The sequence below is a fragment of the Carlito syrichta genome, unplaced genomic scaffold (assembly GCF_000164805.1).
Source record: "Carlito syrichta isolate Samal-C Ts95f unplaced genomic scaffold, Tarsius_syrichta-2.0.1 Scaffold302364, whole genome shotgun sequence".
Classification (NCBI taxonomy): domain Eukaryota; kingdom Metazoa; phylum Chordata; class Mammalia; order Primates; family Tarsiidae; genus Carlito; species Carlito syrichta.
This window is the reverse complement of record NW_007246460.1, coordinates 153,527-166,041: the sequence shown is the minus strand read 5'-3', so window position 1 is coordinate 166,041 and position 12,515 is coordinate 153,527. Positions and strand designations below refer to the sequence as shown.

At 37.8% G+C, this 12,515-nt stretch overlaps 1 protein-coding gene across 1 annotated transcript; it reads left to right on the top strand.

Moving 5' to 3' along the window:
• Positions 1–208: 208 nt before the first annotated feature.
• TNFSF18 (TNF superfamily member 18) lies at positions 209–10,319 on the top strand. Its single transcript, XM_008056448.1, has 3 exons — positions 209–434; positions 7,672–7,702; positions 9,833–10,319. The coding sequence occupies exons 1-3, from the start codon at positions 210–212 to the stop codon at positions 10,177–10,179; spliced, it is 603 nt and encodes a 200-aa protein (XP_008054639.1). The 5' UTR covers position 209; the 3' UTR covers positions 10,180–10,319.
• The last annotated feature ends 2,196 nt before the right edge of the window (positions 10,320–12,515 follow it).

Below are 12,515 nucleotides of genomic sequence, written 5' to 3'. Positions count from 1 at the left end.
AAGGTTTTTCCCTCTGAACTTCCCCTCTGTGTGTTTTTTTTTTTTAATCTTCTGTGTTTGTGTTGGCTTTGACCTTCCCTTCATTTCAGTTTGGCCTGGACCCAAATGAGAGTTAGCACTTAGCCTGGAAGTCTCGTTTTCCAACACAGTGTCAAAAGGAAAACTCCGCCTACCACACCCACAGTTAATCACTGTTAATACTACAAAACATGACACTGCACTGTTTACCCATCATTTGTGAATTTCTGCTTTCCACAGCTCTCATTTCTCCAAAAATGTGTTGGAGCCACTGGGAAAATATGCCTTTAAGCCATTCCAGCCCTCAAGAAGCACAGAGATCATCCTGGAAACTCTGGTTCCTCTTCCCAGCAATAGTTACATTACTATTGCTTTGCCTCTTCAGTCTACTAATCTTTACTTTTCTCCCACTCAAGGTAAGGAGGCAACAGTACCTAAGGTTATTACTATAATCCTTTATTTATTTGTTAGTCTAGATATTATTGTTGCCACTCAGTATTGTTAGAGATATTTGGAAGAAAGAGAAGTGTACAAATAATGTAAGTATAATTCTAATCTTGTCATGACATGGTTTTTGAGGTTTATCTAAATGTTTTGAGATGAAAGGTATCAGAAAATGTTAGATGTTAACTGCAGAGCTGAGATAGATGGGGAGAATTGCTTGATTAATTCATTCAACTAACAGATGCCTATGGAGTATTTTCTTCCCGTCCTGGAACTCTGCTGTACTCTCTTGGTGGAATTTTTTTTAAAAAGATATAAAATATGAAGTTTGCCCTCAGAGAACGGGATGTAAGATATAGTCTTATTGAGGGACAAGACACAAAAAGATTTTTTAAAAAAGCAAAAACAGGACAAGGTAAGTGACAGGTGGTTAATGTGTCTTTGAGGAGAGAAAAGACACTGAGCTAGGAGTAAGGAAATCTGGATTGTGGTCTTAGGTCTCTCAATAACCAGCTGTATAAATCTGAAGAGACCATTTAGTGTCTTTGGTTCTTAACTTCATCTGAAAAATAGTAGTAGGAGAATAGATTAATTATATTGTTTCTTCTAGCTATAAAATGCAGGGATAAAGTAATTTATTTAAGAGTAGTATGAAACATAAATGCCTTAGAATTTCAAAAGCAGGGAACAATCACTTTAAGCAGGGGTCATCAAGAAAGGCTTCATGGGGGAAGGAGAAAGCACGTGTCTATTTGGAAGCCCCTGATGGTTGTCAGGAACTTCTCATTGAGCCGTAGTCCAAGTTGTAGGACCAGAGAATGGGATTGTACACTGGGAATGGATATAAGTTCTTTACTACTGTTGACTACACAGAACTGACAAAAAAGAAAATAAGAAATGCTTTATTTAATTCAGAATTTAGCCTATTTCTGGTTACATTGTGAAGACACAGAGCCTTGGGGAGAATAAAGTGATATATGCCCATTGAGAAAGGGTTGAGATTTGACAGTTTTCGAAGGGCACTGACCAGCCAAGATTACAAATATGTTGTTCTATCATTTAAGACATTTGAAAGCAATTAAGAGCCGGGCTCGGTGGCTCAGCCTGTAATCCCGTGCCTTTGGGAGGCTGAGGTGAGTGGATTGCCTGAGCCCGCAGGTTCGAGACCCGCCTGGGCAGCAAGACCTCATCTCTACAATAAATCAAAAAATCAGCCGGGCGTGGTAGCGCGCGCATGTAATTCTGGCTACTCGGAAGGCTGAGGTGGAAGGATCACCGGAGCCCAGTGGGTCGAGGCTGTGGTGGCCAGGAGTGGCCCCTGCATTCCAGCCTGGGCGACAGAGTGAGACTCCAACTCAAAAAAAAAAAAAAAAAGCAATTAAGAAAAGATTCAGGAGGAAGCAGGCCACTGCAGATATTGACTGAGTTAGGGTAGGTATTGCTTTGGTCAAATTTCTCCATAGTAGCCCATTAATTTGCACTCCGTAACTGTGAGCAAGGATATGCAGCAGAGGCATTTCTAACCACAACCCTGCTCTTGCAAGGATTTATCAAGCAAAGTGTGAATGTTCTGGAGCAGTGAAGTTTGAGTAGAAAGAATTGTGAGATATTCCGTGTATAGAGTTCTGAAGAAGAGGAAAATTGAGAATAGCAATAACTTAAGCTTGGAAGTATTTTTCTTCTAAAAATTACAATAAGTTTTATTAGTCAGATGGCCCTACAGACCATTACATATAGGCATCAACAGTTCCTGCATGTGACTGGAAAACGGGTACATAGAAAAGGAGGAAAATGCCCTTCTTAAAGGCATCCAGTGGCTCTTGCAAAGGGAAAGAGGAAGTCTAATAAGGACAGTCATAGAAGATGCCTCTTGCCAGAATCAAACTTGATTAACCCATGTGTTTGAAATCTGATTCTGGATTCTCTCTCCTAGAGAACATGCAGTTTCTCAATGAAAAGGTCTACCTCTAAAGATTGTCCAAAGTTTGTTCCACATTTAGCGAAATACAGGAGGATTTTAGGACACTGTTTTGACAGGATGCTTGAAGGATTAGTTTTGTGGGAAAGCCAGTGACCTGGACAACCATGCCATGATATTAACTCATGCATTCTACTTTCTGTTTCCCTGCACTTCCTTTCCCCTTTTGGCCACAATAAGCATCTTTAGAAAAGAGGTCTGAGGGTGCTGGGGGACAGTGAGTCATTAGCATGACGTGGCCACTTCCACCTTTTCATTATACCCATGAACTAGTGTCTTTCTAGAAAGATTATAAACTTCTTGAGAGGAAAGGGTCATTTTACTTTATTTTGGGCTCCACTCTTGTTGTTACATACAAGCCCCATTTTCCAGATTATCTAAACACTAATTAAAAAGCATAAATGGGAAGCTTGGTTCCTTGTAGTCCAACAGAAATCCCCTTGGGAGAATGTATTTTCTTTTTTTCCTGCTTTTTAAAAGATGTTTAAATGTATAGGCTGTCATCCCAAGGAGTTTGGTCAATCCCTTGGTGAAAATTAGCTCACAGAAGTTGTCTCTCAGAAACCAAATGTTCAGGAGAGTCTCCTGCTTCAGTGAAATGAAGGTTACTTGTACTTAAAGTAGAGTAGATCTTATTTCCAACTGATGGTCTGATTAGAGTTGGTTTGGAGAAAGAATGACTATTTTGGCCATTTGTAGAACAAATACATAAATCCAGGCTTAAATCAAAATGAGGTTACAAGAGCAACTGATCCTTCTAAGCAAAAATAAATTAAGCTGAAAGTTTCATATTCACCTTTATAAGTGGGTATTTAGTACTTCCAAACATCAGCAGAATTATAAATAGATACAAAACTGCCCCCTACAGAGTAGTAGTGGTGAGAGTTTTGAATAAGGTAGGCTGGCTGTGGACTCAGTCTTGCCTCTTAGCAGCTGCATGACCTTGGGCTAGTTACTTAATCCCTCTCATCCACATCTGCAAAATGAGCTTGCTAATTTTATAGAGATGTGGCAAGGATCAGTGAGACAGCAGAGTGCCTGACTTAGAGTAGGTTCCGTAGATGGAAGTGATTAATACTTGCACCATTACTGTTAAAGAGATTGCAGTGGACATAAATTTAATAAGCTCTTTTAACAATAAGGTTACTCAGTCAAAGACTACATCACACAGTCAAACTGATTATTTTGCAATTAGGCGGATTTTTATTTGTGACAATAATTAGAGTATCACAGTTTCTGGGCTCTAAATAACCATTAAACAGCCTGCTGTATGGTATCCAGAATTTCTAGCTCTGTCAATTAGTTTGTCTGTGGCCTTAGGTTTCTCTACACACACCTTATTCACAATTGTAGCTAGTACAGATGCTATCTGGGGCATGTATTTTGGCACTCATTCAGAATTGTTACATGTGTATAATAGTGTCTTTCTAGAAAGATTATAAACTTCTTGAGAGGAAAGGGTCACAAATTAAATTTGTTTATCTCACAATGAAGGGAATACAGGTGCTTAAATTTTTGTTCAATTCTTCATTATAATCAAGATAATCACCAAAAACACCTAATATTATTGAGCACGTCCAGACAGGACATCTGAGCAAAGCCCTCATTTAAATCCAACAGTAACTTCAGTGAGCTAGGTGCCATTATTTCTCCTATTTTATAGAGGAGGAAATTGGGGTTAAGGGAATCTCTGTCACATACCTATCATGGGTTGAACGAAATTGAATTTCAACACCACTTCTAAGAAACACCAAAATGAGGATGAAATCTGTGAAAGAACAAAAACACTTACAGGGAATCCAGCAATTTATTTACTAAATAATGGCTTCCTGATGTTTTGATTGCGCCTCTTTGTCAATAAAACGTTTTCAGTATAATTACCAACATCTGCGTTGGGGTAAACTGAGGCAAGGTGGGCCAAAGTCTTGGGAATAAAGCAAGGAATTGCACAGGCAAAGCAAAAGAGCTTATTCACATTCAAGGGAAAATGGACCAACACTAAGAGGCAGTGAAGTGTGGGGGTTGAGGAAGGAGGGTTTTTAATGTTTTTAACAGGGAGACAGGGCAAAAAGAAGTCTCCAACAGATGCATTCCTAAGTTTTGATAATACCAGTCTTGAGTTTTTGGTGTTGCCAGGGCAATTAGTCTTGTGATGCCAGGTGGTGGGCTGGTGGGCTGTCACAGAAGGATGGTTACAACAGATTAGGTCAGCTTGGTCTTGTATAGCCAGAAAACAAATACCTAGAATAGAGGAGTAATCAATATCAGACATGCTTAGGGAGTTAGAAAGCAATTTTCAAAAGCTACCTCCAGAAAGCGAGTTCTGTCTTTGGCTAATGATTGGAAGGTAAGGAGTGGAACAAACAGCAAAGCATGACAAAGCTTAAGCGATGTTAAAATGGCTCTTCTTTAGCTAAAGTTACTCCATTTTGACTTTACCTTTTCAATCTGTATGTTAATTATTATGCTATAAACAAGTACTAATAATATCATAAAGATACATAAAATAAATATTACCAGGATGAGCCAAATAATATGTTTAATGTAATTTTTTATAATGCAAAACCATTTTGCTTTCACCAAAATATTACATTTTCTATAACACATTAATATTTAATATAAACATCAATAAAATAAGTAAACAATATTTTAGTAGAGTAATTTGATAAATATATTTAAGTTACTTTTAATTTTTAGTTTAACACTTTGTGATACAGTAATTTGAATTTTATATTCTAAGTTAATTTACCTTGATTCATGATTTTGACTATCACAAGGAAATATGGATTAAAATGAAAGAATGCATTTTGGCATGTTCTTAACATGCCATGACACTCAATTTTCAATCCATCATTGTGATTTTTAAAATTGTCCCTCACTCCATTCATGCCTGTCATTTCCTTAAACAATTAAAGTCCATGATCTATAATTACAACACTTCTTTCATATTAGCCCATTCCACTTGCTTCTCTCTCTTAGTTGCACTGTAGTGCCAAGCCCCAACTATAGAAATCCTCCAGCACTAATTCAATCCAATTGTTCTGTGTCTTTCACAGTTGAATGTAGCTGAAGAAAAACATAAGACTTGTTAGAAGGTCTTACCTTAAATTCATGACCGGTATCTTCAAATGTTACTCTGGAAACAACCTGCATTTCCCCAGTCTATTTAGTCTCCTCTACTGGACTGCCTCACAAGTGTGGCTTCACTTCAACATCTGATAACTCTTAACCATTCTCACTTTCAGCTGGTAACTTTCCCTTCAGACCAAGAGTGATAGAAACAGGGAAGAAGGAAGTTCTAAAGCCTTCACATCTAACACTCACCTGCATTTGTATCCATGTATATTGTGTTTCCCTCTTGTCATTATGAATCAATGGTTCCAGACCTATCCAAGGCCTACAAACTAAATCCTATCCCCACTTACCTACTCAAGGACATTGTTCCAGCAATTCTCTCTCCTCGCTCTTAAATATTACTCTTCCTCCATTTTACTAGAACATTCCTGCCAAATGGCAACAGACAAGCATGTTGTCCTTTCTCTCATATGAAAACAAACAAAACCAAAAGCAAAACTATAAAACAACAAACTTCTTTGGCCTCTCATCCTCAGCCAGGCACCATTCATGTTTTTTGTCCTCCTTTACAGCAAATCTCCTCTAATTTCTCTTTTCCCATTTACTTTTAAATCTATTCTCACTAAGCTTCTTCCCTCATCACATCACAGAAATTACTTTTGTCAAAATTTCAATGACTACCATGTTTCTAGACCATCAGTAATTCTCTCTTCTTACCTGACCTATCATCAGCATTTGCCCTGGCAGATCACCACTCCTGGAAAGACTCTCTTCTTTTGATTTCTAAACATCACACTCTCTTAGTTTCCTTTCAGACTCACTAGTCTTTCGTTCCTAGTTTCCTTTGCTGGCTTTCATTCTCTGACCCCTAAACATTGCTATGTCCCAGTACTCCTCTCTATCTATACTCGCTGACTTGATGTTCTCATTCAGACTCATTTCTTAGAGCATGGCCCGTGAATTGGAGATTCCTAAATTTAGATCACTAGAACTCCTTAAATTCCAGCCTCATAAGTCCAACTACCTACTTGACATCCTTACCTGAATTTCTAATCGCATCACAAACTTAACATGTTTGAAACCAAAGTAATGACTGCCCCCCACCATTAACTCCTCTTAAATCTTGTCTATTTGATGAATAGCAATTTTATCTTTCTAATTACTCAGGTCCAAACTATTGGAGTCATCTTTGTCTCTTCTCATTCCCAACCCCATACCCATGTCAGGAACTCCCATTGGCTCTATTTTCCAATTACATAGCACCATTGCCTCTGCTCCTACCCTGGTAAGAGGCACCATGCTCTTTTCACTAGATGAATGACTATAATGACCTCTTAGCTGGCCTCACTACATTCACCCCTGCCTTTATTTAATTTAATTTATTCCTAGCATAGCATCCAGAGAAATTCTATAAAAGAAAAATGTGCAACATCTTTAAGTTCAAAAGTCTCTTAAGCACTTTGCCACAAGGAAATCAATAAACTTTGGATGGTAAAAAAAGTTTTTGTGGTTATACCTTCTTTTACTACAAAATATTTTAAAGCACTTAGCATTTAAATACTTGTATTTGCAGAATTAACCTCCCAGATGGCATTTTAAATATGTAAACTGCAGTATGTTACGATAGTTTGAAACTGTTAGAAGGTTTCTCAGAGTACACCAGATACTGTATATGACGTGTGCTTATCTAAATAACACATAAGGGTGATTTTATCAGTCTGAGTTGTAAATGTTTCTTATTTTAAATAAAGGTAAACATAAATAGAAGAGTTCCGTTATTTTCTTCCCACATGCCAATAGATCACCTAGTGCAGTCACTGGGGTGTGGAGGCGTGGAGAAAACTTGTATAACCCCAAAAGGGGAATGTGCAAGATCAAATATTGTCCTGTGTGTACAGGCTAGGGATGAAATGAGACCTCAACTTTTGCCTAAAAGACCTAAAAGGGCATCCACGTAATGAGAGGTAAATGACAGAGCCAGGCATCTTGGAAAAGAGGCTGAGAGAGCTAAGTCATGGTGAAGGTGGGCAGGAGGGATTTCTGTAATGACTATGGAAAAGTAGTTTGATTCTGCAATCTGAAGCTTTAAACAAGTCATCAAAAAAGTAGTGACACTGTCATCATCCTGAGCAATTCCTCTTTTCTTTTCCCAGCAGACTGCTAATGAGCCCTGTGTAGCTAAGTTTGGTGAGTAACCTGTCTTGCATGCTTCTCTTTTACTTTTCTTAGATTTTAATGCAAGAAGGCAGGACGCAATGGCCTCAAAAAACAGCTTGTATTCTCTTGTATTTATTTCTCAATTATTATTTATAGTTGCTTATCATGTGCTGGTCAGTTGCCTGGGAGCTAAGGCTTTCAGAGGCAAGACAGACAGACAAGTCCATGTCTGGGTGCAGCTCATACTGAAGCCACCACTCTGGCAGGATTGCACATCACTCCACAGGCCTGTGCATCTCAGATCTGGGAATCCACCTTAACTCTGTGTTTTAACAAGCCCAACAACTTCCAGATTTACAACTTTTCCTCAACATTAGGAATGGATTTCCAACATTCCTAATGGCCAACAGAGTACATGAGAGGGTGCCATGGTTGTTTCCAAATGTATACAGGAGAAATGAGAGCTGGGAGAATGCCACTTTCTCTGCTCCCTTCTATTATTTGCTGAGTCACTTTCCCTGATAGTCATTTGACACTTGAGTACATACAAAACTTCAAATCAATACATTTTTGGTTATTTATAGATTTCAAATCAAACACACAGTTTCAATCAAGAGCAGAGTTGACTGCAACCCTTGTGTTCCTATACAACTCAAACCACCAAGCTTCTTTGGCTTGTGGGAATTAGATTTTTGTTGTTGTTGTTGTTGTTGTTGCTTGTCTCTGTCTTTGTGTTTTGTTTTTGTTTCTCTAGTAAATGGAATAAAACTCATGGTATGTCTGAATTTCTACCTTGGTTGGCAAAAGGCGAGCTACCTCAAGTGATGCTAAGGTAGTCTTTAAGAGACCCTTTTAACAGAATGAAATAGAACTAATGGCATTTCTTCCAGGGGACTTGCCTTTTGTTTATTACATGTCAAGGGGGAAGAAATTTACTGGACTCTGAGCCACTAGAGACACAAGGACTTTATCTTTACTCTAGTGGTCTTTTTAAAAATTCTCCTTCATTATCTACCTTCACAGTCTTATATCTGTTGTTTACGTATGAATGAGAATTGAAGTCGAAATGTTACCTCTTCCAGGATGTTTTCTTATCAAGGTTTCTTTTTATAATTATGGGACAAGATTGCTTCCTACAACAAAAATGATAAAGAATTACAGAACAGATAAGTATTCTGGGTGGGAAAATACCACCTTTTGGACCCTGAAATCACACTGTTGTGCAAAATCAATTGAAGTTAGGTAAATATTTGAATTTAATATGTACATGTGAAAATGAATGATTAGGTCTTGACCCTTTGTTCACCCTTTGTCTTTTTTTGGACTATATTAAACTAGGGATTCAATATATTTAAGCAGTCAGGTTATTTTTACTTATAAATTCATGAATTCACCAGTAGTTGTTTTGGGGGGACTTTGGATAATGGTTTCTCAAGCGGGTCTTAAATGATAAATACCTACAAACTGATGAGAAAAACCACAATTTAGATACCAAGCACCTAATTCAAGAACATGGAAGTATCACTCAATCAAGAAATGTTTATTGAATACCCACTGGGTACCAGGAACTCTTTTAGGTGCTGAAGATACAGCGGGAAGCAAAATAGAGACCTATTTGTTCTAAAAAATGTTACATCCAAGGAGATATAAGATAGGCAATAAACAAATGAACAATTTAGTTTATAATATGCTAGATGCTGATATCTTCTATGAAGAAAACTAATAGGAGGGCACTTCTTTTTATATAGATTGGTTAGGGAAAGTCTTATGTATGAAGTGACACCAGTACATAGTATTTACATTGTCAAAATCCTGGTATGGGATTCCTCTCTTTTTCTCTCCCTGCTCCCTCTTTCTTTCTTTTTTTCCACAAATATTTATTGTCAAGAAATGCAGAGCTACTTAATTTATTTTTCTATTCCAAATCCATTTCCCTAGAGCGAGAGCACTCCAAGCAATGGATACACTTAGGATTTGCAACTTCTCTAAAAAAAGTAGATAGATGCTTAAAATATTAAAATTTTGCTTGAAAACAACTAGTATAGACCAGGCAAAGAAACAACTTGTAGGTGGTAAAGAATTAATTACTATCTGGAAAAGGGCAAAATAATGAAATAACCATGCTTTCTGTCTGTTTTTCTCCCTTATAAATTTCTATAGGACCATTACCCTCAAAATGGCAAATGGCATCTCCTGAACCTCCTTGTGTGAATAAGATATCTGACTGGAAGCTGAAGATACTTCAGAGTGGCTTGTATTTAATTTTTGGTCAAATGGCTCCCAACGCCACCTACAATGGTGTAGCTCCTTTTGAGGTGCAGTTGCGTAAAAATGAAGACATAATACAAACTCTCACAAACAATCTTAAAATCCAAAATGTAGGAGGGACTTATGAATTGCATGCTGGAGATACAATAGTCTTGATATTCAACTCTGAACATCAGGTTCTAAAAAATAATACATACTGGGGGATCATTTTACTAGCAAATCCTCACTTCATCTCCTAGAGACCTGATTTCTTCTCCTCATACTCTTCAGCACATGCAGAGGTGCTGGTGAGTGAATTGGAAGGGGTAGTAGTAACTAGGGTTTGTCTGGGTACACAAATCCATACAAAGAGAACTTCTCTACATGTAAATTTTCATCTCTCATACTTATCTGAAAGAGACTCAGAAGAACTGCCAAAGACTCTTGGTTACCTCGATGTTGGATCTGCAAAGATGCTTCATTAATCCATGATAAAATGAATACAGATGGCAGAGGACATACACTTTCCAAAGAATCTTTGTCTAATCTTTGGATTCCTGGATGGAAAAATGAAATCCGATTCCCACTGTAACTTTAACTAGTACAAGAAAGGATTCAGGGCAGTTGATTGGCCTTGTGCTGATGTTTTTGGGCGGCTCTAGTTCATTTTTCCCATGCTGCCATCTTCTGAGACCCTCCTAATGAAAAGTAATCAGACTGATAGAGTAGCCACAAATATGCCCACAACCCTCTACTTTAGATGTGGTAATATTAGATGACAGAGAACACTCTGAGAACAATCGGGATAGAGGTACAGGTGGCATGAAATGGAATACACATTATCTGGGAACTTCCCTTGGTTTCATCATATTCAGGATGACCAGTTAGTCAAAGGGGTCATTCTGAACCTTTACCTAAGGCTTCACGAGAACTTATTGTTTGTGTGTGTGAGTCTAAACATAGCCAATTGTAAAGAAACAGTAACCACTGGATTTAACACCCAAAACTGGCACTACCATTACTGTATTGTGATGCAATGATTTCATGTTTTAGTTGACTTTCCACATCTTACAGACTGCTTTCATGGATCACGGAGCAACTGTATGAAGTTAATTGGGCAGACATTTTGGGGAAAATCTTAACAATGAAAATATGGAAGCAGATGGATCATAGGCAACTTGTCTAAACTCATAGAACAAGTGACTCACAGAACCATTGAGCTGCCCACTGTATCACATTGTCTCAGTTTTAGAATTGTTGTTTTTGCTCTCATAAGTCTGTAAAATTTAGAAAATTCACTTTTCAGAAAGTATATTGCCCTTTAGTGCAAGGTAGGTAGAGTGAAACCGCAACAAATCTTTCCTTTGCCAGTAAACGTCTCTTCCATTCCTGCCTGGAATGCCGCTCAGGGCTTACTCCAACTAAAACCCCCACCTCACTTCAAAAAGCCCATCTCATTCAAATGTGTTATCTTCTAAACTAATGGATAGCATTAAATTCAAAAGTTTTAGACTCTGTTAAATTAGCTGCTTGTAGGTTCTTATTGTGTAATGTACATTTTAAATAACTTTAAAATATTTATGGACATTTGTGAAAAACTACATTATGATAAACAATGTTATCACATTTAAAAGTTTTTGAATTCTTTGTAACAAAATTGTTTAGGAACAGGCTAAACCTGAAGCCAAACTATTTTTTACTAGGTCTTTCTTTTCTTAATTAAAAAAAAATCTGCTGAGTAACTATAGTGCCAAAGACTTGGTGATCGTTTTCCTCTTATATTTGCATATCTTCTCAGGAAATTGTGTCACATATATTTATAGAATCTTGGTGGTACTGTTCTTCATTGTATTATAAGCAGTTGTGTGCTGGAGGGGTCTAGTGCTAGCATAACAACACATTGTCAAATTTTTAGGAATTTTGCATTTTGGTTTTTATTAACCATCCTTGAAATTGGCTATGGTGGCAATATTTATACCATGGGATTGGCAAACACTACAAATTAGGCTTTTCTTTTTGTACAGCTGGCTCACCAGCACACCACAGCTTGTAAAACTTTCCTTTTTGCCCCTGCTTCATTCCTGGAACAATCAAGGCAGGCTAAGGCACAAAATAAAATTGTCAAAAGTCCGACATAGTGGTGATTTCTCAGGGCAAGCAGAGATTGCTGCAACTGAAACCAGAGAGACGGCTATCAACAGATTATCTTTGAATGTTCCTGGTGTTATAAATTAGGTTTTGTTTTCAATGTGTGCTCTGTTTCCCTAATTCTCCACAGGTAGTCTGCATTTTAAAACTAGAATAAAATGTGAGTTGGTAACTGGATTGCAGCTGATTTATCTGTGGTCTATCAGACTAGAGCTAGTGATCTAGGGAACATGAAGGTACATCAGAAAAATCCTTGCCCACATGAAACACTGCTTGCAAGTGTTAGGCAAAGTAAGAGCTAAATACAGTTATCTTATGGTCACAGCTGTCCCCATTTCTGATAGGTTACTGAGTCCATTTCTCTTTCTGACTTCCACCCACCTCCTCTACTCTACCCCTCATCCATGCTCACCATCAAAACCAGAGACAGTCCTTCTCACACTATTGT

Coding starts and splice junctions, on each gene's coding strand:
- TNFSF18 (XM_008056448.1), top strand. CDS start 210: ATGACACTGCACTGTTTACCCATCATTTGTGAATTTCTGCTTTCCACA. Junction 435..7,671: donor TTACTTTTCTCCCACTCAAG/GTAAGGAGGCAA, acceptor TTTTCCCAGCAG/ACTGCTAATGAGCCCTGTGT. Junction 7,703..9,832: donor GCCCTGTGTAGCTAAGTTTG/GTGAGTAACCTG, acceptor AAATTTCTATAG/GACCATTACCCTCAAAATGG.